The sequence below is a fragment of the Engystomops pustulosus genome, chromosome 7, assembly GCF_040894005.1.
Source record: "Engystomops pustulosus chromosome 7, aEngPut4.maternal, whole genome shotgun sequence".
In the NCBI taxonomy this organism is placed as follows: Eukaryota; Metazoa; Chordata; class Amphibia; order Anura; family Leptodactylidae; genus Engystomops; species Engystomops pustulosus.
Genome location: NC_092417.1, coordinates 159,612,310 through 159,639,457, shown reverse-complemented (window position 1 = coordinate 159,639,457; position 27,148 = coordinate 159,612,310). Strand labels below are relative to the sequence as shown.

At 41.6% G+C, this 27,148-nt stretch overlaps 1 protein-coding gene across 1 annotated transcript in view; it reads left to right on the top strand.

Moving 5' to 3' along the window:
• Positions 1-1,513: 1,513 nt before the first annotated feature.
• The window catches only part of LGR4 (leucine rich repeat containing G protein-coupled receptor 4), a 69,269-nt gene continuing 43,634 nt past the window's right edge, over positions 1,514-27,148 (top strand). The window contains exon 1 of the mRNA XM_072118556.1: positions 1,514-1,921. Within this exon, the coding sequence (XP_071974657.1) occupies positions 1,713-1,921 (209 nt within the window). The 5' untranslated portion in view covers positions 1,514-1,712. The remainder of the gene's footprint in view (positions 1,922-27,148) is intronic.

The window sequence follows — 27,148 nt, the reverse complement described above, 5'->3', positions numbered from 1 at the left end:
ATGTTAGGTATCGCCATGTTCCAAAATCTATCAAAATATAAAAACGGTTATTCCTGGCAGTGAACCACCTAAAATGAGGCTGTTCCATGCTCCAGTAGCCTATTGCATTTCGCCTACCAAGCCATCTTCAGCGGGCAGCTATAAAGAAGCTGGGTTCTGCACATGCGCAGTAGCTCCGGAACCAAGACCGCACAGCCGCCTGCCTGCGCTCTACACAGAACCCGGCTTTGCAGACAAGTGTGCACAGGTACGACGAGCTGGGCACTGAAGATGGCTTGGTAGGCGAAATGCAAGAGGCTCCTGGAGCGTGGAGTAGCTGCGCCGTGTAGCCTCAGCTCTGGCCACTCCACGCCCCAGTAGCCTCTTTGGTAAATTTACATATTAGGCAATACATTTATTTATTATTTAATTAAAAATTATAAAAGATACAGGGTATCCTAAAAAGGGCTATACTACTATAAATTAGATGAACCTTCCACAGGTTCTACCTTAATAGGTAGATCTGTGGTGGTAGGTTTCCTTTCATTTTTTAAAAAATGTTCTAAAACACAATAAAATCTATATAAATTTGGTATCCCCGTGATCGTACTGAACCAAAGAATAAAGCAGATGTATCATTTGGAACGCACAGTGAAGGTCGTAAAAACTGAACCCACAAGAAAGTGACGCAAATGCCTTTTTTTTTTGCCAATTTCACCACATTTGGAATTTTTTTCCAGCTTCCAAGTACACGGCATGGAATAAGAAATAACGTCACTGAGAAGTAAAATTTGTCACGCAGAAAATAAGCCGTCACGCAGCTCTGTACACGGAAAAATGGAAAAAGTTATATATTTCTGAAAGTGGGGGAGTAAAAAAATGAGCGGAGAAGGCAAGTAAAAAATTGGAACGCAATAAACGAAAGCAGCCTTAAAGGGGTGAAATGGAAGGGTCTTTACCAAATAACAATGTGTGAACGCAACCTGAGGGTACGTTGCAGTTTTTTTAATGTGTTTTTGGACGCATTCAAAAAACTTCAGCCTTGAACACGTGATTAAGTAACATTGCGTTTTAGCAGATGTAATGTAAACGCAATGTTACCTCACGCATGCGATTCCAGCCTTTAGAATGCGGTCAAAAACCTTGACGAAACGCGTTGTTTGAACGCGCCCTGAGGGAACCGTACGTTCATTTTTTTTTTTTTTTTAAGCAATTTTTGAAACCAAAACGCAGGTTTGGACTGTAATGAGTGAGAACTGATCATTAAAAACTGTGGACGCACCCTGAGGGGGTGACAGAGTCCACACTGTGCGGTTGCTCCTCAGGGTGGTCGTCGCTGTGACAGAATAAATATTGCGGTAGTTTCCAGACAGATCCCGCCACTTTCTCCTCCTCCTCCTCCTGGCGCCTGGCGCCACGCCCCCTTCTCCCCCCCTCTCTCTCTCCGCGAGCGCGAGCCAATGGGAGCGCGGGCGGTCGCGGCTGTGCTGGAATTTGCATATGAATGCGTCCCAGCCAATGGGAGCCGCGGCGCTCATTAGCATGCACCTTGGCGTGCGGCGCTGGAGGGGAGCGCAATGGCCGGAGCGGCTACATTGTATCTGTAGGAGCGGGCGCTGCTGCGGCTGCAGGAGAAGGAGGTGGCGGAGGGGTCTTGTTTGTTTCTTTCTGCGATAGAAGTGCGGGCTCCGGGCGCGATACTGCACATACACGGGGGGCTCTGGCTGCTGAGGATGATGAGCCGTCCCGGGGGTCTCTGGGCGCCGGGCGCCTTCCTGCTGCTCTTGTTGTCGGTCTCCCCTGCTTCAGGTGGGCCCAGCGGGGTCTCCTCGCCGCCCCCCTGCCCCGTGCCGTGTCGCTGTAACGCGGAGAGAGGAGTGGACTGCTCGGGGAGAGGACTGGTGGCCGTGCCCGAGGGGCTGAGCGCCTTCACCAACATGCTGTGAGTATAGAAGCCCCTAATTCACACAGTGCGGTTCTGCATTACACTCTAAACTTCATTGTCATCCATTTGTCTTGAGGTGCTGACTACAAAATTAGGTTTCAATAGACTTGATGGGGTGTAGTGTCACCTGAAAGTGTCTATTCATGATTTAGAGGGTCATAAAATCCATTAATATTGATACTGTAATGACCGTCATAGGTAAAAGTGGACATTTGCCCAGTGACTTGTAGAGAGAACCTCATGTTTTGTCGTATTTTTAGAAGATCTGGTGGTAATTTTGCTGATTGGACAATATTTTGCTGGTGGATAATTAGTCTGGACAGGGTACAGGGTCACCTAGAAGTTGGTGTTTGTGGTTTAGGTGGTCATAAAATTAACTATTAATGATACCGTAACTACCAGCGAGACGTTTGCCCGGTGACTTTTTACGTCTTTGGAGAAGATCTGGTTATTTTGCTGACACTATATTAGAGTCTGGACAGGGTGTAGGGTCACCTAGAAGTTGGTGTTTGCGGTTTAAGGATCATGATGGCGTCACGCCAGTTGCTTGTTTTATCGCCTTTTAGACAAGGTCCTGTCGTTATTTTGCTGATCTTACTTGTTTTTCCTGCCGTGCATCATATGGGGACTTCAGTGTCCAACATCTGGACCTCCGCTGAACTACGGTACCCTCCAAGTGACATTGACCCGCTTGTTCTTGAGTAGGTCCCTGGTGTTACATTGTATCCAGTAAAACATCAACAAAGTACAGAGAAGTGTTCTGCAGCGTCCGAGAATCTTGGGTGATACTACTACTCCCAGCATGTCTAATCTTTATGGACTCGAGGTGATACAAATGTTTCAATTCCGAGGGGGTCAAGATATTGGGGAGCTGCTCTAGAATACGAGCGTCACTCATGTGTCAATACCAAAACCGTTCCGGTAAAACAATGGCCCCAGATTATCCAGGATCTGACCCCAATTTCTCCCTGTGCAAATCTCCAGCATAGATTGACACGCCATAAACTAAAATATTCACTTCTCCATGTTTTTGGTCTATGGGGGTAAATCTACAGGATATATTCCCCGTGTGTGGCAAATATTTACGATCATTCTCCATCTGTCATGATGGGGGTATGATGTGATTGGTTACTATCTCGCTGTGTTTGTGGTCCCGGGTATATGGGTAGAGCAGAGTATAGGATGGGTTGTTGTGGTGTCTTACCCAGACTTCATTTATTACAGTTTTTATAATTATATTTTAACTTTTTTCTTTAGCTTTCTATATTACACTATGCGTTGAGTGTCCTCGTTGTGGCGCTGTACGTCCGTCCACCATTGTGGAAGTGGTAGAAATATGAAAACTTTTGGTTCTTTTTATTGAATGTACAGACAGTTCCTGAGTTGCGTACAAGATGGTTTGTAAGTCGAAACTGTATGTTTTATAATTGTTACAGACCAGACCAAATTTTTTTTTTTTTTTTTTTTTTTTTTTGCTCCGGTGACAATTGGAGTTTCACATTTTTTTGCTGTTATGGGGCCAAGGATTATTAATAAAGCCTCATTACAGACATCTTACAGCTGATCATTGCAGTCTGGGACTATAGTAACATCCAGAGAGGTCACAGGGGGCAGAGAGGTCCGTCTGTAACTAGGGGTCATCTGTAAATTGGGTGTCCTTAAGTAGGGGACTGCCTGTATTTCAGTTTTTATTATCTGTATCACATGCTCTATATAACTTTTATATGTTACATACAAAGTTGTGTTATTTGTTTTCACCCCCAAATCAAAAAGTCAACAGCAGTTTTTCTTCTTGTGATTAAGGTGTTAACTTGTTGTATGTTTTATTTATTTTTTTTTGTCTGCTCATGAGAAAGCTGGGTTGCAATCCGTATGTCCAACTCTACACTTTCCACTGGAGTAGTCGGTGGGTGCAGGATGCAGCAATGTATTATTATGTTTATGTATGTTTCTATTTTGTTTGTTATTTGGTTACTTTGTTTTTGTTTGTATCCTATTTGTTTGGACAAGAAAGAAAACGTTGCCTTTTGGGATGAATAAAGATCTGTCTATCTCTGTCATCCATCCTGTCATATCTGTCTATACATTTTTCCATCTATGTGCCATATATCCATCTATAGATATTGTATTCATCTATCTCTGGTCTGAGTTGCAGTCGATGTGGAAAATTTGGGGTGATGGCAAATATGTGAAGTATTGTAACAGATTTGTGTTGTGTATCTTCTATTCTCAAAGTTTTTTTTATTTGTTATACTTTTTGTTTTGTAGTGTTAATGTTGTACATTCTTTCTATAGTCTTATTCTCCCTCATTTTCTTGCTGTTCTCTATGGTGGTGGCGCTTTATTAATACTTTTGTAGTGTGCCCAGTCCTGCCTAATGTAAGGATCTGTCTTTTTAAGGCTGAGGCTTGACAAGTCTTTCTTTCAGAACACAATATTGTTGAAGTCATTCTGCAATTACCCCCCAGTGACCCCCACCCCCCTGCTTCCCACCCGGTCGCTGTGCAGGTGGCTGTAGATCACCAATGGCTAAAATTCTGTATCCTAGACCACTGCGGCAGCCGTTGACCCCGCAGTTACACATTTCATAGACCTTGATTGTAAATAACCCAAAATCCTCTAGGCGTAGTAGTTACCTGGCCCTGGAATTTATATGGAGAACACCAAGGACATAGTGTAGCGATTATGTATCCACTACTGTTAGCTGGTTACAGTTTGACTTGTTTAGTCTAGAGATCTGCAGTTTATGTATTGATATTGGTCAAGGAATGTCAAAGCTCTGTTCACATTGCAGGCTTTTTTTCTGCTCCCCAACTTCTGGTGTTAAAAGGGGAGAAGATAGAGGTGTGAAAATATGGAATTTCTGTGCTGTAGAATCTTCTATAGTGTGTTTTTTTTTGTGTACTTTTGGGATAAGTTCTTACTGGATGTATAAATTTTCTACTGCAGAATCTCATTCACAGTGGATTTGGCTGCATTATTGGTTTATGATCCATATTTTTATATTTAAAATTTTGAATGCAAATGTTGCCCCTTGCAATGTATATGGCAAAATAGTGCTGTAAACATCAACCAGAATTCTGGCAGATGTGCTATGAACTATCCGCAATGGAAAAACAAACAACTTTCCTGTATGTATATGGCAATATTTGGGGTGCATACTGTTTTTATGATGCAGTTTTTGATGGCCAAAGCAGGAGTGGAGTGAAAAACAGAGGAGGATTCGATATCTGTTCTGGCCTGTTATAATCCAAACCTGCTTTTGGCTTCAAAAACTGGATGTGTGAATGCACCCTTAGACTTCCATGGCCAGATGTTGGGTGGAATGAGACTAACCTGTGGCTGTCCAGCTGGCTGCATAGGATACTGGGTAATGTAGTCCCACAGCTGTTACGCAGCCACGAGGGTCTGTAAAGGATCACCGGGTGTCATTTAACAGGCAATTTATTACTCTGACACTTTCTTGAGGCTCTTCTATCTCCTGTGTCAGTCCATTACCTCTAGAACTCTCTTTAGGGAATGTGTCCCAATAAAAGCTTCATTGCACCTATAGAACATCTGTGATATATGTTACACACCTATCATATGTGTATACAATAGAGACACGCACACATAATTTCTAGCACCGTAGATGTCCCAGATTATCTGTGTCATGGTCATTCGTCAGAATATTTATTGCTAATAAGGATCATCTATGATGTAATACGTGAAAATATTATGAAAGGGCACAGATACTGACAGTTTTGATGTGACCTCAAAGCTTCATGATCCTTCTCATGTGAGTCCATAATGATGGGACCTTCATTTGGTTCCCATTTGGTTCGGTGAAAGTTTGTTGAACACGGCAAAGGGCATCCAGATCTTTGACGACCACCACAAGTTCTCTGATCTTGAAATTGTTGGTTGTCTAAGCTCGTGACTTTGTGTACACTTTTTATACTGTTTTGTCCAAACTGGTGGATATAGTATGGTTTTGTGATGTGATCTTCTCAAAATTGCAGCAAATATTTGACTATTGATGTTACTGCTCTTTAAACTGCATTAATCTTCCACAGAAGAATGTGACCATGTTTGGCCCTCTGTCCTTGCTGGAGGTCTAGTGACCACAGAGTGAGGATTACTTAATACTAATATTACCTGTGTAGATTGTTCTTGTTTGTCAATTGTCTTGTTGTGGTTGGAGAACCTCATTTGATTCCCCTACATATTAGACTCTAGTTGACAACATTGTGTGGCAGGTGATGTTTTACAAAGAATGAGCCTTTGATTTTGACTCATGAGCAGATGACCACGTTTGACATTGTCCTCCAGTATTCTCTCGTGGTCTGAGTATAGACTTTTTTTCTATTGAAAGGTGTCCAGTTGACTGACTAATAGCTATGATTTGGTTGGCTGAGATGTGTTTCTTATCTATCGAAAGGAGGGAAGATTGGGGATGTCAAGATTTTGTACAGGGACTTCTTGTTTGCCCTGGAGATGAGGCACTACCAGAGTTGTCTGGCGTAGGCTTCCTCAAAGTCTTGACTGAACCATGTGTTCATGGAAGAATCGGCCAACTGTTGATGGTGTATTGGTTACCTTTTACAAAGTTATGAGACCATTCCCAGATGGAGTTTAAGGTCAATTTTGGCCAGGTTGGACAACTTTGGCCACCAATACGGGCTACAACATACTCGTATGTGTTCATGATACTGATAGTTTAACCAACCAGATTGTTGAATGATTCTTCAACCATCTCTTATGTGGGTGACCTCGCTTGTATGAAGAGTTTTAAGACTGTCTAAAATGCTGACCTTGTTTGAGGAATGTTTTTTATCATCGGAAGTGGAGCCATTATCTACATAATGTGGCACAATCTGTACTGTAGCCTTTTCCAAGGATATTTCATAGTTAGCATCTTCATGGTCAGCCGTCTTCTATACCCTACCCTGGCGATAAATTAAAGCAATGTGAGTTTTATTCCTGACTCCAGATGCGATACAGGTCAGCAGTTTGGCAGGAGGAGGATCCCCCCCCCCCCCCTCTCCCCGCTTGGTTTCCTAGGACTTGCAGTCCCCTTAATTATCCTGTGGTTTTTTAGCTCTTTCCATTTGTATGGGTCTTTGCAGCCTAGCAATCTAGGTTCAGCTTTATTAAATAGAAACCTAAATTATATTGCCTTCTTTTTTTTTTTATGAGACTATGGATTTGGCCGCACAAAAGATGGCTCCATTCGATCTCTAATTGGGTGGAATGTCATCTGGCGTTATTATTAACGGCTTTTATATGGGATTTAATCGCTTCATTCCATCAATCCCAAAGATCTGTGTATGATTTGACCAAATATATATGACCTCCCAGTTGACATGAGATTATAATCCAATAATTGGAGGCAGAAATCGTTGTTCTGTCGTTGTAGATTACTGATTTATATCCTGTATTGGCAGCCATCTTGCAGAGGATCAGTCTATGGTTCTTTTAGGAATCCTTCTTGATCCAAAAGAATGTTTTAACCCTTAATCCTTACACTGCATAACACAGAATATGCAGTGAGTTTGTTACCTTAAGGATCCTGGTTGTCCTGGCCAACGTGGTCCCATCTGCAATTCGAAACACTTTGTTATTATTGAGATGATGGAAGTAAGTTCATGAGGTTGAAGGCCAACGAATTGTCTGATTAGTGACCGTTTTGGGTACATATTTTAGGACACGCTGGTTTACAGTTGTTCAGATCGACCAAAAGTTTTCCGTGGCAGCCAGTAAAGCGTGAACATTCCTTCTAGAGAAGATCTTTGGTGGCCAAAAAATTCTTTAGTTGTTTCAGAAGATCGTTCTTCTGACTATTGGACAAAGTTTTTTTTTTTTTTGACCAAGTCGCCCATTTTGTGGTTAACTTTTCAATTCCTATTTGGATAGCTTACGCCATATTTACACATTTTGGGTACAGTCTGATTTCTGGCAACTTCTTGGTTGACCTTTTTAAGTTTAATTTTGCGCTGGTCTCATGACACTATCTACTTTCCGGCCCATCCACGTTGCTCATATCTTTCACTTTGTCTTTGTTTTTTTTTTGGTTTTTTTTGTATGTATATATTTTTTTTTTTTACTTTGTGCCAATAATGATCCCTCTTGGTATTGGGTCAATATAATCCGCACTTTGTATCCAATGGCAATGGTTTTAGCACTAGGGATTTTCTGGCTTTTCTAAAAAGCCTCCACAACAAAAGGCTGAGGCCGGGAGACCTTATGTAATTGCCTGTGTGTCCTACTAAACACTGTGTATATCTTGGCGATTTCTCAGACTTGGTTGAGGAATTTCAAGGTAAACAAGCAAGCAGCGACTAGTCGGGACACTCGTAATATCTGCAAATGTAGATTCACATCAGTGTGCACCCGGGAGACTGAACTCACCTGGATCTTTAGTCTCTTTTCTCTTATGTAGAGTGTCTTCTTTTCCCTAAATTTGTGTCTGTTATCACGGAAGCGAATGATGGGATCAAACAACAACAAAAAAACTCACGTGTTCAGCTGAACTTTCTAGAAATGATGGGGGAGATTTATCTGAAGCGTCTGAGGTTAAACTGTTCTAGTTGCCCAGAGAAACCAATCGGAGCTCAGCTTTCATTTTATAAACTGCTCTGGGAATCTTTAAAGCTGGCTCTGATTGGTTGACATGGGCATCTAGAACGGTTCTGCCCTCAGGCACGTATAGTTTTAGAGGCAGCGAAAAACTCATTTAACCTGGAGCAAGACACACATCAGGTCTCAGGTCAGCAAGAATCCAGACCAGCGTTTTTAATGGCCTCAAATGCGATTAAGGCACAGACCTGGCCATAAAAATGCTGATCCCAGCAACCACTTGGGGTACATTTTTGAATCTTTCCTCATACTACCAACGCCAGGTTATTATCTATTATTATTATTATCTATTACTGTTTAATATATATATATATATATATATATATATATATATATATATATATATATATATAATTTTTTTTTTTTTATTTTTTTTATTTATTTTTTACAAAGGGGCAGTAGTAATGGAAAAATCCTCCATCCCCCCCCCCCCCAAATTTGGAAAGACCTAAACCTATGTCTACTAATCAACATATGGCAAAATATATGCTCCCCCTCCTATACATGTGAAACCAGAGAATTTTGTGGGAAGTGTCAAGGTCAGCGAGCCGTATCTGCATAGGATGTGTCGTGGAGAACTGGCAATGGATTTGCCTACAATTTCTGGGGGGGGGGGGGGAACAGAGGCGGAAATTTTGTAGCTTTTTGAAAACTTCAGTAAAAAAAAAAAAGCTTCACATGTTTTGGGTAAATTTATTCAGATTATTAATCATTTACGGTATTTTTTGCCAAATTTTTTTTAACTGGACTTTATTGACCTGTATGAAACGTATGTGCTATAGTTTAATTGACTGTATTTGTGTGTGTGTACATAGAATATAATAAAATGTGATGAAATTTTGCATTATTTGCCGCCCACAAGTGTAAATTTACAATAGCCTGCCAACTAAATTTTGTTACGTCACCTGCCTTTTTAATAGGAGATTCAAACAATAGGGAACAAGATGCCATGGAGAGGTTTATGCAACTTCTGCTGTGCCAGAGGCAAACTTGCCACCCAAGTGTTACACCTGTCTGGCACAGATCACATGGGTTTGCAGCTTTTCCTGCTTCGAGCAGCTTTTTCATTTTCAACAGGGTAAGTTTATGACTGTCCATTTGGTAACCCCCTTCGTGGAAGGGGTGTGATCTTGGATGCCATTTGTTTGTTGCCATTTGTGAAGTCCTTTACTGGTCCATTGTAGAAGACGTCTTCTCTTCCTCTATAGTCTCTTCTCCTTTCGGAGTTTTCTCTAATGCCTTAAGTGTATAGACCCATTTACTTAAAGGACATCGACCACCAGGAGGAAGGACTGTATGCAGTTGAGCCTGAGGGGCTCCAGGCTCCGTTAACGCCTATGGAGCCTGGGACCCCTGAGGCTCATTTGCATACAGTCCTTCATCCTGGTGGTAGATGTCCTTTAAAAAGGGCATATTATGAAAATTGGGTAGATGGGAAGTCGGGAGCCATTGGGAGAAAAACAAAGTATCCACTTTTATGAAAAGCTACCACTCAGGCGTGTGGATGGTATGCAAATAAGCCTCAGCGGCTCTAGGCTCCATAGGTGTTAATGGAGCCTGAAGCCTCTCCGGCTCGGTTGCATAAGTACTTCATCCTGGTGGCAGATGCCCTTTAAAGGGGATATTATGGCAATTGGGTAGACGCCTGAGTGGTAGCTTTTCATAAAAGTGGATACTTTGTTTTTCTCCCAATGGCTCCCGGCTTCCCACATCAGCTCCCAGTAGCGATGATCTCAAGTTCACCATGCGTGGGATGGCCCTAGTGGTCATTTGTCATTTATTCAGATATGGCCGATGAGGTTGGGGGCTTGGCTAAGCAATCGGATGATGGGAACAAAGAGGTTCAGTTTGGACAGCCACTACTGGATCTGGGGAGGGGCCCTGGAAAGAGAACTTGCCAGTTCTTTGGGAAAACCCATTTTCAATGGGAATGAACTGCAATACCTGACAAAATCCGAAAAAAGTGTGGTTGTTGTTTTAAAATTGTCACCCAATACCCATAGTTTGCTGGCTTGGTCGTTTGTCTGATATCGATGTGGCTCTAACCATTGTATACCCAATATCTGACCATTGTAGGGGGTTATTTGGATATTTGTTTTATTCAGTCTTTCTAAAACTATAATTTTTTTTTTTTTTTTTTTTAATTTTAAGGTTTCTACTATGTACTTGTGTTTTCACTTTTTCCGAAACAAAGAAAGTTGTTTCGTCTTGGTGTGTGATTGTGATTAGATCTCAAAGGACGAAACGCTAAATTTCTAAGCCATGTCCAAAGTGGCAGGTTTTTTGTGTAGATGACAGTATGTTCTAGGCAGGTTCTACTGGTACATGGGGATTCCATAGACGTCCATATTGGAGATGTCCCGGCTATGACTCCTGATGAGGGCGATTATAAACTCTTTTGAACTGTAGTAAAGTGTTGTTGGGTATTGTAGTAAATTGCTTTTATCTCTTCTTTTTTCTGTAACAGGTGATGGGGAAGGTGCGAGCACTTGTATCCATGGGTGGCTTCATGTTGGTTTGATGTAGACATCATTGTCTAATGTACAGAACTTTTTTTTTTTATGTGAGGTGAAGGCTGTGTTAGAAAATTATAGCTTGCTACTTCCATGTAAACTCTTGGGTTCAAAGGGATGTAGACACAATCTTATTAGTTGGGTGGCATCTTCTGGTATTGTGTAATAAAAGACTTTTCTCTTATAAGAGTATTTTTTATAAGATTCCTTTTTATTATTTTTCTTCTTGTTTCCGTCTCATTGTTGCAGTTCCATTCACTGAAGATGGTATTTACTGTCCTTTTTTATCCCCCATTAGCATCTTGGTTACACATGAATGCTCTGACCCAGTCCCTCAGTAGGAGGCTTATGTGGCTTTGCATTCAATAGACATCTTGTTGACAAAGCAAACATATGGGATATTTCATTGCTGCCCATCCTGGCAGAGGCGTGGGGCTGGCCGGGAAGGCATGCAGCACTTTGTCTCATTAGTGGATTCTACATGTGCACTGGTGTATGCGCAATATACACAAATCCGCTTTAATACTCTAACATTATATGCTCAAATGTTTTTGATCGCCCTGTGCTGCCGCAGTGAAAAACAGTTCTACCGAGTTCTCCTAGACTGTAAGCTCTTGGGAGCAGGGCTGTCATTCCTACTGTGTTGTCTGATTGTTATTACTCTGTGATGTCTTGTGGTGTTTGTAGATGTCGTCCATGACCTGTACAGCGATATAGAATATGAAAGCTTTATAAGTATTTTAAGTTTGCTTGTCCACAGGACTGTTTGGACCCCCCACCGATCACGAGAACTGGGTTCCTATTCTTAATTGGAGAGGCTGGTCATATGTATACCTTCTACCAAGCCATTCACTTCTATGGGAGATTCTGACAATTGCTGTGCACCGCTCTCGGCTAGCACTCTGGTTTTTAAAAAAACTTTTTTTTTTTTTTTTTTTGTGTTTAGCATTTTTACTATGAAAGAAACAGACAAAATGGAACCATAATGTATGTGTAAGAGGAGAGTAGATGGTGGTGGGGGGGGGCATAGGAAAGCCCACTCTCATTTTGGCTATGATAGGGTTGCAGATAACTGTCTTGCCAGTTTCTTGCTATCAAACTCGCAGATCAAGTGCTGAGCACATTCAGTTTTCGAGCCGGTACATTCGTACGGAACAGTCTTCCTCGTATTTAACTGGTCTTCATATTGAATGGAGCAGCGGGATGCATGCTGGACCTTTCTCTCCATTAATTGGTGATTGTGGGGGGGGGGGGGGGGGGTCCCAGCAGTCACACCCTCTCCTATTAAATTGTTATCCCCTACCTTTTGGGTAGATGATCCGTATTTAATCAGAGGGGTTTGAGTTTCTGACCAAAGATTATGCTGTTTCAGGAGGCTGAAATCTTAAAAAAAATAATAAAATACCGTAATTAGCTGCCTCTACCTCAGCAAGCACAGCGCTGTACGTTGTATTGAGGCTGTTCTGGGTACTGCAACTTGGACCTAACCCTTGAGTAAGATTTTGCTACAAACGGGTCACAAGATGGACCAGACGTCAGACTTGGAAGCAGAACTTCTGGTGGATACCCGATCTGATATTGATGACTTGGGGGACAATGCCACCTTTTGTTTTTTGCTTGTCTAGAGCCATTAGTATTGTCACTTTATGTCGATGTCCTGTCCATTATGTTGTCAAACGTGTAAAAGTTACTTTTTCTGTGGGAACTGTAACATACGGCCGCAGGTTTCCCGCCAGTGTTTGCTTTGTGGGACTAACTTTTTTTGTACGCCGTGTGCTGAACTGTTAATATTTTACTCGAGTCGTGTAGGACAAGTGTCTTGTAACCTCTGTCTCCCAGGATGCATTGCAAGCATTTTTTTTTTTTTCTCTCTGCGTTGTAGGCTTGTAGTTACGGCTCGATGGTGTCTGATGTGTAATAAGGGTTGACCAGGTGTCTCATTTAATAATCCAATGCTCTATTTTTGTGAAATTTGCACTGCACGTGCCCGTCGCGTCTGTCCTTTCTCACTCTAGTGGGACTTTTTGGGAGAATTGGAAATGGGGCATAAAGCCAAAATAAACGCATTCGGTTTTAAAGGTTACTACTGAAATGGGCCCTGTGTTGGAATTGGAACATGGTGTTATGGTCCCGTCCCGTACCCCCCTCTAATTTTTTTTTACTTTTGCCCTCCACAATCCTTAATGAAGACGAGCATGGCTATGAAATGTAACGGCACAGCTCTTAAGGGGTTACTGCCGACAAATCACTTTGAAACTTTTTGAAGCTTTATGATAAATCTGTGTATTGGGTTACATTTCTGTCCTGTGTTTGAGAATGGGGAAGGGGGGGGGGGGGGCGGTCAAACGTTACCCAATGTAACAAAAGGTAATTAACTTTTGGTCTTTCCGGTTCAGTTTCCAGGAGTTGGAAGCTCCATTCCGATTGGCTGCTCTAGACTAAGCTTGAGTTTTTGATACACGGGGCCCATTATGTAGTCGAAAACTGAAAAGGCAAATGGATTCCCTTGCCAGGCGGCGTTTACCTTTACTAACCCCCATTACAATCACATCTCCTCTCTACTCCACGGCTTTATTGAGAGATTTCCTCACGATAATTACCTTCTCTGCCCTTTGGCCTTTGTAACATTTGTTTGGAGAAACTTTGTTGCTCGGTGAGCATTTCCAAACAAGGCAGTGCCTCAAGCTGTCCCCGGGATGTGATTTATGCCTCTGACAAAGTACGTTGGGCCTCACTGCCTTACATATACATTCTACACCACCTTGTAAAGTTCCCTTTGTGCAGAGAATACAAGCGAATCAATTTTAGTCAAATATCTACCAAGAGCAAACACCAAAAAAAAAAAAAACTTGTGCAATCCGCCTCCTGCTGCAAATGTTTTCACTGAAGTTTTGTTCACTGCAATGTTGTTTAAGGCCAATCAAATTTTTATTGCTTTTTTTTTTTTTTTTTTTTTCCCTTAAGGTGGGGGCGTAGTGGTTGGTGCAGCGCCAAAGGCAATTTCTTAATGCCTGATTTACAAGATGGCGTTCGCATGGTCCGAAATACAAAAAATCTGGGTATAGACTTGGATTATGGGGTGTGCTCTTCTTCTTTTTTCTTTCCCCCTCCTATTTTAGTAGCATTTTTTGCCTACATGCAAAAAGATTTTAATGTACCCTTTCTGGCGAGTAAGAAGCAGTTTTAGACGGTCTTTTACAGGTTTCATAACAACTGAATATTGAGGACAACTATATGAGAATTTTTTTTTAATTCGGTCTTTCCATCTGACTCGTCCGACAAATTTAGCTTCCTCCCATATCCTGAGCTCCTTTCCAGACAAGTGTAGATTCAAATTTGATGGAATGATTTTCTTTTTTTTTTTGGGTAAGCATGTCCTTGTGCTCAGTGTTTTTAAGAAGGACCCCAGGCAAAAAGCTGTAAAAAAGTTACACAATGACTTGCCGTAAGTGGGTTGTCGTGGGTTGGGTTCGGCATTGAGCAGAATGGATGTAAATTTAGGTGGTTTTATTGGTAATTTCCCCCACCAATTCCATTCTGTGGCTTACCGATTCGTGTTTCCGCCTATAACATGCTTGGATACGCTGCTTATCAGGTTCCCACTCTGCTAGGTCTTGCTGGTGAGGTTTTGACATGGAAAAGATGTCTGGATATGGACATACAGCCAACTACTGGCCACATGTGGCCACACTTGGCCAGCCAGAGATTGATTGATTGTTTGAAGCCATTTTTGATATCTTCCTGTCTCTGATAACCTCTATGGAATGAAGACCTTACAAATGTTGGCCATTTTTTTGTTGGGCCACATATAGTTTTACTTTTTGAGTAAATTCTGTGTTCTGGGGCTAGAATGTGGCAGGAAATTTGACATACTTAAATTTTTGCCACCCATGGATGTGGCTTGAGATGGGGCATTTTGAAGCAAAATTCTGCACCGGCTAAGGCCAGCCAATGGTGCACCAGAGTCAAGCAGTGTGAAAATGTGCTAATTATTAAATAATTGTGCTTTAGTGATAGGCTTTTAAGGGCAACATTTATGCAGGACATTTCAATATCCAGTTATGTTTATGCATAGTTGTCCCTTATGGAAAATTGCAGATGAATCTGTCTGAACTTCAGGTTCGCCTAACACAAAGATGTTGCTTGATGGGCTACAGAGCAGGTAATCTGCCCCTAGCATCTAGACAAGGCTCTGATTGGCTAGGTACACCTAGTGGACCCTCCTGGCCCAATCACAGCCATGGCTGCGGCAGCATGTCTGGGTTAGGAGGATGCTGAACCTAAATTTTTGGTCCATTCCCCTCCTAATTTTTTTTTTTAGTTGTAACTTTTTTTTTTTTTCCGGCACTGACTGATCCTAACATCAGGCATGTTGTGATTTCTCACTTTTTTTTTTTTTTTTTTTTAAATAAAAATCAGAAATAAGCTTTCAGTTGTAGTGACTGAATGCTTTAGTACTAAGCGGTATGGGATGTTACGGCGGAATTCTTATTCTATAATTGGCATATTTTTGGTTTCTCAGTTTTACAAAAACCCACAGAGGGGTCAATCTGGTCTAAACTGTGTCTCGCCCATTCGTTCTGGCTCCAGTCCAGGTATTTCTTGGGGGCAGTGAGTTTAGACAATATGGTTAAAATTGTTGGGATGCAGCCATATTGTGGCCGATTCAACAGTGATGCCATTGGGTGATGATGAAATGGGTGGTTTTTTTTTTTTTACTCTCTATGTTCTGTAATATAGATTTTTAAATTTTTTTTTTTTTTTTTTTTTTTTTTTACATCTAAAAGACTATTTTTACGATTATCATCTTTTTGTTGGCCCCCAGAGACTGTAGATTCTAGAGCTGTATGTGAACGAACAGACAAGCAAGTCTTTAGTGCACATGTATTCAGGCACAAGTTCACAAGGTGTGTCTTGCATTTAAGCATTTCAGGCATCTGCTGTAGTAGCGATGAACTTTCTACTTGTCTTTGGATAGGCTTGTAACGTGAGTCCTTCATCGGAAGGGTGACCATTTACTATCTGAGGAACTTCTGCACAAGACTAGGGCATAGGAAGCTTAAAGAATTATGCAAATGAGCCTGAGGGGCACCAGGCCCCATTAACATCCTCTCTGCCTCATTCGCATAATTTTAAAAGCCTTTGGGAAAAAAAAAAAAGGTCATAGGAACCTAAAAAAGTTGGGATGCACACCAGTATGTCAGTGTGCGCGGTTTACAGTCCCTGATCCTGGTGGTAATGTCCTTTTAAACAGTGTTTCGAATATTGACTGCGGAAGTCATACTTTATTCTCGGAGGATGAGATCTTTTTGACCCATTGCAGAGTAAGACAAATTTATTTTTGTCTTCTGTGGGTTACAACATCCACTGAGGAACCTTGTAATCGGGGCTGGGCAAGTGCCGGTACCCAGAGCTTTTGAGGGGGCCCACATAAGGCTGTACATAAGGAATTCATGGGGGTGAGGGGGGCCTTATAAAATAAATAACCATGTTGGCGCTGTTGGTATGATGAACTAGGGAATATTTTTGGGAAGAGGAGACAGTTTTTAGTTTCTTAATTTTAATGCCGCCACGTGAGTTAACTGCAAAGAGGCCTATAGAGGCTCTGTCGCCCAGGGGTCTACTGAAACTTGTGGCCAACCCTGCCTATTATGTCACAGCCTGGAAATTCCCACCCATATCGAGTGTTAAATATACAGGATAGATCTCAGGCTTGGAAGAAGCCAGCAGCATGATACAGGTATCATAAGAATTGTTATCAAAGGCGCTCTCCAGCTGTGCTAACACAACTTTTTTTTGTTCAGTAAGCCAGTTCCATTTGTCCTCTTGACGTGACCATCCTCGAAGAGCGTATGGAAGTCATGAGACTGTAGCAAAAACTGATCAGGTTTTTAGCTTTTGTTACAAAGATGCCACCAGTGCAGTCGTTGTTATATGGAAAACCTTTTGTGCCATTGTTTTGAGGGAATCTGGGGCCCCTTCTTCAGGAGTATAGAGTTCCAAGAAGCTCGTTAGCCACAGAGAGTCGTTAATCATTTTACTTCCCAGTTATATGGATGGAGTGGAAATGAAAGCTGACGAGTCCCCTAGTGATGGCCAGGAGCTGTTTATCTCTTGATTTATGTGTGGGAAGTCAACTTTTTAGTTGTTGTCAGCTTTGAATAGAGAAACCTAACTCCAGCGTTGTCTGTAATTGGAGACTATCTTCTCGACTTCTTCACATAGCTATCACCAAGTGGGCGCGGCGAAGCTTTATCTGATGGTGGAGCCTCCATCATAATGTCGTAGCCTCCGGCAATGCTTCCATTTAGTGGGTGTCTTGGCTGATGTTGCTAATATTACATCTGGGTTCCTTTTAGCTAGTGGTGTGTGTCTCAGGAGAAGTTCTACTACATGATTTTATTTTGGTTTCATGCTATGTCAAAAAAGGCAAATTTCATGCAGCATATTCCCCAGTCTTAAAGTAAAACTACCATCATGATAAACCAGGGGCACTTACTCATAGATCCAGGCACCGTGACTTTGGTGATCTTCTTATATTGTGTTATCCATGGCCTCCGTCCTTCTAAAAATTAACTTTGAAATTGTGCTAATGAGTCTGAAGACTTCTCAGGTGGGGGTGTTGGCAGAGCCCTTCTGTGTTATCGACTCGTTATACTCTGAAAGAGCACTTCCTCCTCCCACTGTGTGAGATAACGTTAGGCAGAGGGAGTGGCGAGTGCAGAGGAAGTAGATGGGGAGGCAGTGTAATAGTCTGTGAAGCCAGAACACGTAATGCTCCCCCCTCCTAAGCCCTTTGGGATCATTAGAATAATTTTAAAAGTAGATCTTGGAAAGGAGGTGGTTATGGATAACAAATAAGAGATTATCACAGTCACGGTGGCACGATCTAAGAGTAAGTACCCCTGGTTTATCATGACGGATTTTGATGGTAGATTTTTTTTTTTTCTTTTTTTAAGAATGGGAAATAATCTGCTACCTAAAATTAGACTTTTTTGCTATAATATAATACCAAAATAAAATGATGTAGTAGAACTTTAACCAGCTAAAGTAACTCCTTTGTAGTATACAGGCGGTCCCCTACTTAAGAACACTCAACTTACAGACGACCCCTATTTACAAAAGGACCCCTGGATATTGGTAATTACTGTACTTTAGTCCCAGACTACCATAAACAGCTGTAACAGTTATAACAGGTATGTGTAATGAAGCTTTATGGTTAATCCTGATTCTTATGACAACCCAACATTTTTTTAAAATCCAATTGTCACAGAGACCAAAAAAGTCCTGGCTGGGATTACAATGATAAAATATACAGTTCCGACTTGCATACAAATTCAACTTAAGAACAAACCTACAGACCCTATCTTGTATGTAATTCGGGGACAGCCTTTATAGTTTTGAAAGGTATAAAAGTTTAATTTGTTTCCGTACCAAATAAGGCGCAGATAGGGGCACATTTACGAAGGGTCACACTGAGCACTTTAGTCGGACTGTGCACCTTCTTCATGGCTAAAAAGGCTTTTACAGATATAAAAGTGTCTGCGCCGCAATTGTGTTGCACGTGACCCTTTTGTGGCGCAGCTGCACTAGTCTCCATGTGACACTGGCGTGCCACCAGACTGTCCGACTGATTCGGACCGAGCGCCGTATTTAATTTTCAAATTGTGTCACGCCCTATGTTAAAGGCGCACCACAAAAAGGATGGTGAACTCTGTCGGACCTGAGCGGGGAAGTGACAGATTCATGATTTCAGGCGCACGATCTTCGTGAATTACCGCACCCGGCATTAGGCGGACGATGCACTTGCCCGTGGATAGGGCCTAACTTTGCTTTGTGGGAAAACCCCTTTAAGGTATATTTCATATAATGGGATTGCTCTTGGTCAATTCAACGTGGGACAAAATTTTCCCTTGGATTCGCTTGTTTTTGCTGAGTTTTGGCCAATTTTTATCTAGAATTATTTATTTTTTATTTTTTGGGGATAGTTTTACATTTTTCTCCTTTTTTTTTTTTTTTTTTTGTTTGTTTGTTTGCTTTCATTTCTGGTAATAACTGAGATGTGCAATTTAATCCATTTGATACCTAATTGGTTTGGCTGCAGAAAGGTCATCCATGAAGCCTTCTAGCATTTCCTGCTCCTGTACATAACAAAGCTGGCGCGTACTTCAGGTATAAAGGGCCGGCATTCCTCGGGTTATATGAGGCATGCTGTGTGTTTTTAGACCTAACCCTGCTTTCTCTGGGAGTAGAGACCTGCTACCGGCCTGTATCCCATCCTCAATGTAACAGCTTTATTGAATATTACAATTATTAATAATTAATATGATACATTATTATCTTGTAACAAAATACAGCGGATTATGCTTTACCTCAGTACAGCAAGCAGTGATTTTATTTATTTTTATTTCATTTTTTTTTCTCTTTTTTTTTTTTTCCGGCTAATAAAAGTAAATCTAAAGTCCTTTAACACGTCTGCGTTCTAGAACATCGGAGTTGTACCGAGCTATAATATTTCACAAATCTTAAATTAGAATTCTGTAGGCTTGTAATTTCTGTGCATTCTCCTCCATCACGTTGCACTTTACGGAGTCAGTCTCTGCTGAAACTAGTGAGCAATGTCTGATTCCATCCATAGCCATATACTAAAGAATCATTAGTCCGCCTATTGTTTTTCCAAGACTCCGATAAAGAACAGATGAGCTCGACTCTTTCTGTAACTCCTGAGAAGGGGCACATTTCATTTGTGAATGGCTTGGGCACAGTTCACACCTGAATCGGGGCTTTCCGTTACATAAGGTGAGACGCCATAGACGGCAGTGTATATAAGGATGCCTTTTATTACACTTCTGTTATTAAAGGTGGAAAGAAAGATGCTGGCGCAGTGCAATTTCTTTCCACTATTCATGACTGAAATGGAGAACGGAACCTGAGGAACTTAGGTGTGAACTTGTCACCAAGAATGTCTGTGTTTTTTTTTTTTTTTTGTTTTTTTTTTTAGCTGGTGACACGTTCCAATAGCCTGTGCTATGTCTATTTTTCAAATGCCTCTGCCGGAATTATGAAACTTTTCATTGCTTTATATAAGTTTATTTCGCATTACCTTGCTCCCTGCCGGCAGCATGCGGTGAGTCCCCAGGGGAGGGTGCTGCTGCAGTATTTGTGTGCCCAAGTCTCTTCTCCTCCACACTCATCCAGGTCCCTTCCCCACTTCCTGTTATGTGCATTGAGCAGGCAGGAGAGGGGGATGGTGTGGCATAGATTAATAATGCATGAGGAGATGTAGGCACACACAGGCTGCAGATGCCACTCCCGGGACCCACCAAACTCTGGCAGGGAGTCGGATAATGTGAATTACAAAAAGTATTGAAATTATTCCATATGCTGAAGAAGGCATTTCCAAAATAGGCATAGCATGGGCTACTAAACCTGTGACCAGCTAAAAATGACTTGGTGACTCAAGCATGATAAACCAGGGACATTACTCATAGATCCAGGCACCGTGACTGTGGTAATCTTCTTATATTTGTTATCCATGGCCTCTTTCCTTTTTAAACTCAACTTTTAAAATTATTCTAATGACCCTGAAAGGCTCCTAGGGTGGTTCCCACAGCCCCTCCATGCTGTTACACTGTGCAGGAGCACTTCCCCCTCCTGCAGTTTGTTGAAACTTCTTGTTCTGCAATGATATTACATCAGGTTGAGGGGAGGGGGAGACTGTGTATAGCTGCAGCATGGAGGGGCTCTAGTAACCTCTCCAGTAGCTCTTCAGGCTCCTTGGCATACTTTTAAAAGTATGGAGGCCACGGGTAACAAATATAAGAAGATAACCACAGTCACAGTGCCTGGATCTATGAGGAAGTGTCCCTGGTTTATCATCCTTTTAAAGGGCATCTACCACCAGGATGAAGGATTGTATGCAAATGAGCCTGAGGGGCCCAAAAGGTATCAATGGAGCCTAGAGCCCCTCGGGCTCATTTGCATATAGTCTTTCATCCAGGTGTTTCCGATCCCTCTTAGGTGTCCGATACGCTTTATCATAGCGCAGTAGACCGGATCGGAAACCACTAGCGCAGTTGTGCACTTGGCCTAATGATCGTAATGAAACGAATTATAAGAGTAAAACATTAAATGTAGAAAATTTTTAGATCTCTGAAATTACATTTTTATCAAAAATGCGCGTAGCTACGAATGTATGTAAAATATATATGTATTAAAGGAATCTATTAATAAAGAAAACCTGCCCTGCATGCAGAGGCTGCTGTGGAGACCCTTGTTATTTTCTCCCCTTTGGTTTTAAATTCAGGAAAACAGGCGTGTAATTCGTTATTGAGCGGAGCCAGTGGGAGCGCTTTGTGCCGGCCTTAATTAAGGGCTTTGTATGCCTCAACAAAGGAGGGGGGAAGAAAAAGTGGGATTCAGGCTCATTGTCTGCCGTCCCTATTGGCCCGGTTTAGCGGGCAGCCATTGGTGCACTTTGTGCTTTCTGAACATAACTGACACTTTTGTTCGTGCTTAACGGAGGTGAAAGAAGCCAATTATTAGCTTTTTTTTTTTTTTTTTTTTTCCTATTTTGTGAAAAGCAGCTGCAGAGTGATGGAAATAAAGGCAGAAATATTCTTGGTCCTGGAATGATTCAACTTTTTTTTTTTTTTTTTTGTATTTTTTTTTTAATCTTTTTAGGCTTTTGGTGCCCTTGAAGTTTACTTGTCTAGTAAGGAGGTTTCTACTTCCTGATTTCTTCAAACACCCCCCCCCCCCCCCCCCAACTGTCCCTTGATCGAATTTTGACAATTTGCATAGAAAAAAATTGGGTCACACTAATCTGTTGGTGCTCAAAAAAACTTATGAAACAAAGTTTGTTTAACTTGCTATAGGGCGCTGAGACAAAGTTGTGTGTTGTTTAAAAAACAAAAAACTTTTTTTTATTTTAATAGTTGTAGTAATAATATTTTTTTATTATTATTATTATTATTATTATTATTATTATTATTATTCATCCTGTTTTTGTTTTTCTGGCTTCCTACAAAAAATAACAAACATTCAAAAAAGTATAAAAAAAACAAAGCTATTGGAAGAAATTGATCTTGTAAGTTTAATTTTTTTTCAGAGAAATAAATATATTGAAACCTGCTTAAAAGTAAAGATCCATACATTGTCGCCACAGATACTGGCGTCAGTCCATTCCCGATACTGTCTAATCTGAAGTCTACCTCCTGTTGTCCCACAATGCACAGGAAGTGCATGGCCTGCATCAGTCAGTGATTGGCTGATCAGTAGTGTTCACTGTGACACAGGATGTAGAGGACAGCAGAGACACTTGTTGGAATCAGGAGTGCATGGGACATGGGGAGGAGTAGATGGGAGGGGCTTGCTTCACAGGACACGCCCCCTCTGCCAGATAATTTAAGATGAAGTTGATTTTTGGGGATGGATGTAAAGCTAAAAGAAGGGTGTTAGTTAATAGGGCTCCATGGGAGCCTGTCACTGTAATTGTGAAAATGTGCTGACAGGTTCCCTTTAAGTATGTGGTGTTTTTTTTTTTTTGTTTTTTTTATGCTGACAAAATATTTGTTGATTCTGGTTTATGGTTTGAACTAGTTTTCTTAAATACCATAGGCGTTGATTTGGGGGTTTTCAGCCATTGCTGGCTCTTATTATACATTTGGCTTCCTTGTTTCTGTGTATTTATACTGACATCTGATCGTACCTGCTCGGTTTAGATGTTGTATTGTTCTCTTCACCCGGGAGTTGCTTCATACTAACCTCCAGCGCAATGTATTTCCTTCATTGTTTCTGCTGATATAAATGTAGAAGAAGAGCTTCACCGCCAAAGGGCAAACCAGCCACTTACAAATTGACGCTTTGTGACTTGCTCCGGTTGACATTGTTTGTTCTGCATTTTTGGCTTGTAGTCAGCTTCACTCAGTACCTACTATATGCCAATATTTGTCTTCCTTGCACCATTCCTGCCATCCTGGACACTTGTTAAGTGCTGGGTGAGTCAACAAACTGTGGGATAGATAGGGAGGTGGCAGCCGACGGATGTCAAAATGCGCTCTATGAATAGTCCATGTACCTAGTGCCCTACGTTCTGCTTTGTGCCTCCATTGCTCTGGTCCCTGTTGGGTCTCCTCTAAAATGGGCATTGCCTTCTTCAGGTGAATGACCTCAAAAATGCCCCCTACGTTGTCACAGCTCAGGGTATTGATGGATTTTAAAAGGTGTTACCCTGAATAAGTCGGTGGGTATTTTCGGGGAGACACATGGTGGTGAATAAAGTAGGGAAGTTACCTAGGGCAAAACAGAGGGCACCAGTTACCACATATACTCGAGTATAAGCCTAGTTTTTCAACACAAAAAGTGCTGAAACCCCAAACTCGGCTTATACTCGAGTAAAAAAATATAGGTTTTAACAGGTTTTTGTGGCAAAATTAGGGGCCTCGGCTTATAATTTGGTCGGCTTATACTTGAGTACCGTATTTTCCGGGCCATTAGGCGCACCGGAATATAAGGCGCATCAGTCCGATGCGCCTTATATATGTAATAATTCCATATATAAGGCGCATCGGACTATAAGGCGCAGGGTCCGGGGGCGGAGCGGAGACCCGACGAGAAGAGACGCGACCCGAAGACGAGACCCGATGAGACGCGGGGAAGGTGAGGGGGAGGTGGAGAATGGAATACTTACATAGGTCCCCGCTACCGGAGACAGCAGATCTCCAGCGGGAACTGCAGACTGACGCGGCAGAAGTTGTTCGTGCCGCGTGGTCTGCAGTTCCCGCTGGAGATCTGCTGTCTCCGGTAGCGGGGACCTATGTCCGCTGTCCTCATATAGGGCGCACCGGACTATAAGGCGCACTTTGGATTTCCAAGGAAATCCAAGGCTTTTATGTGCGCCTTATAGTCCGGAAAATACGGTATATACAGTATGTTTACTATTCAACTCTTGATAACATTTTATGCATGGAAGGTTACTTTTTATACCAGGTTTTAAAAACTTGGCTGCTTTCTTCCAAAAACAGCGCCACCTCTAACCATGGTCTGTGCCGATATTGCACGTAAGCTCCATTTTATGTTTATACAGCTGAGCTGCAATACCAACTACTACCTGTGGTCAGACATAGCACTGGTTTGGCATGTTTTTCAAATCTTGGACAAGACCTTTAAGGAGTTTGCTGCTTTTATTTAGAAGGCAAAAGGCACTCAAAATTGAGTAAAAAAAGACAATTCCCTTTGTTGACGTAAAAGAATACCAGCCATGAGGTGGCACCAGCTAAAGGAAACCGTCAAACATGTCTGTCAAGTAGCTCCAAAAGTATTATTCTACATGTGCCAGCTTGATAATTTGTTGTAATCTGTATAAAACTAGAGAAGAAGGGACTATTCCTGTCCAAAAAGTTGCAGTAGTCTTCTCATGGTCACTGTCCAGTTATGTGGGGGCAGTGTCTATTTCAACCCACAAGGAACTTTGGTGCTGTGCCTTGAAAACCTAAAGTTAGATCTTCAGTCCCATTCCAACGAATAAAGCTGAGCTGTAATACAAAGCACAGCCACTATAATGTATGGTGCTGTCCCTGATAACACTGTGAAGGAGCTCATCCGGGCTCTCCTGGCAGATCGGTGGTTGCTAGATTTTTATCATAGTTTCTACGGTTGAAAAATGACACAGGTCCATCAAGTTCAACCAAGGAAGCGATTGAATGAGGAAGGGATTAATGGGAAACAATTCTATATATCATAACCGTCAATGTTATTTAGGTGTAAAAAAGGCATCTAGACCCTTCTTGAAGCTCTCTGCTGTCCCTGCTGTGCCCAGCGCCTGAGGCAGGCTATTCCACAGAGTGACAGTTCTCATAGTCAAAAAGCCCTGTTGCCTCTGAGTAAACCCAAATCCCCAATCCTAAGGCATGGTAATTCTAAGGGTATTTTTTTGGTTAGGCGATTTTTGGGCTTATTCACTTGTGTCAGATCCCTGTCATTTATAATTTTAATTAACTGTGCTTGATTAAATAAATAAATTGCATAAATTTAAAAATCCTGGAATAACCCTTTAAGACAACCTGTTAGGACAGCATTGCTGGGATCTGTTTCTGGATTGATGGACATCCTCTAAATATATAGATGTCTCCTCCTGGGGGGATAAGAACCGGAAAAATAAATTGTGCCAGGAGCTGGTCATATTGTGCTGCTCATCCTGGGTTAAGTTGAGGCATAATAAGCAAGGACATCTCGGAGGTGTTTTTGGTCTTCTCCTCCTGTAAACCTGTAGGAGCCGCTGCTTCCTCCAGGGATCTGCAGAGAATCATTTGTAATAAGAATCTGCTCCTTTTCTCCCAGGGGGTATTTAGTGTTTTTCTTATCCTCACTCTTGTTAGTCTAGTAATGTGAGTCTTATCTTAAATACCTGACCCCTGAATTCATTATCTGCAACCTCTGCAGCAACAAGAGTGCGGTGTGAATGGAATACATTCACTGTGAGGCTCCGGCCAGGGTAATGGATCGGGGTGGAGTCTTCTCTTTCACATGGTTGGCCATTTAACCCTTGTGGAAGTCTACACTGTATAGAGAATTAAAAAATTGATATATATTTTTCCTAAAGTCCAATTTTTCTCTTCCAAATTTACAATTTCCAGCCACTGTGTGCTAAAAGCCTGATGAAGGGCACTATATTGCGCAACGTGTTCTAGGTTCATGGTGAACCCCAAACATGTGTGTTCTGCTTTTATTTTACCCGACCTGCTTTAAAGGTGTACAGTATGTTGGCTAATAAGGTTTTTTTTTTTTTCTTTGTGCAGGTCTCATGATTTTTTAATTTTTACAAAGGGCCAGTTTACATCTGTGTTTGGGTTTCCATTAGGGTCTCCTATAGTGAAAAATGTGTAATGTAGAAGGGGGTGAAATGGTCTTCACTTTTCGTTCTCCAAAGTGCTCTATGTATGGAAGGGTTTATGTCATGTATTTTTTTTCTGCAAAAAATAACGGATAGCCATGGAATCACTATTTTATGATATTTATGGCAGCATCTGATCTACAAGGTTAAGAGAACCAGAATCGAAAATAATTGTTCTCTTGGTCATGTCCATGCCACAGTACGGCAGCATAGCCCCTATTGTAGGGAATGGGAGCTGAGACGCAGTACCGCAATATGGCCACTACAGGGTGCAGAGAGCAAGAGCCACTGTTTGGCTGGTGTACGGGGCTGCAATAAGTAGTTGATCACTGTGGGTGGCAGGTGTCCAGCCCTTTCCTATCTTTAGGAAAGGTAGTCAATGTCAACATCCTGGAAAACACTGGACAAATGTGAGGATTTCAATGGTTCAACATCCATCTAATAATTTATTCCATGAGAATATATTATGTTCTTGCATTTGTCTTGGTGATTACCGAGCTGGAGCTGGTGACCGTTGCGGCAGCATTTAGAAATTAGGAACAGATTTTCAGCGGGTCCCATAAATGTTTATAAATTGGAAATATTCTAATCTCTACCATAAGAAAACCCTGTACAATTCCAAATTCAATTGCAGGTTCAGCTTTCAGGACGCGGAGCCAAGGCTTATTTTGGAGCAGCTGGGGATATTCTCGTGCCCTCCTTCATAAATAAATACATTTATATCGAGAATCTGTTGCCAGGATGCAGGAAACCATCAAAACACAATTGCAGACCCAAGTGCAATAAATAATCCGCTCTTTTACAGTCTTGTAAAACGTATTTTTAGTCAAAAAAAATAATGGTGCCAAATTTATTTGAATATTTTTCCATTTTAAGACTCTGGACAGAAATAGCCCGAAGTAGCACAAGGAATACAGAGTTTGACATTTCCAAACCGTCACATCTAATTTAGATGTGGCAAAGCATTCGCCGGCTCGCCCACGCCTTACGTGATGTTTTTCTAAGTTATCTTTTTCCCAAACTTTTGAGGGTTTTTTTTTCCCCCTCTACTCTCCTCTTTTTTTTTTTTGTTTTTGTGAAGTGTTGTAACCTCACTTTCATTCTTTTGCAGAATAATTTTGTTATCCTTTTTTATAACTTGCTGACCCTTGGATCGCCACTGATCTTGGACATGCCCCCTCCCCAACCCATATTTCTGTA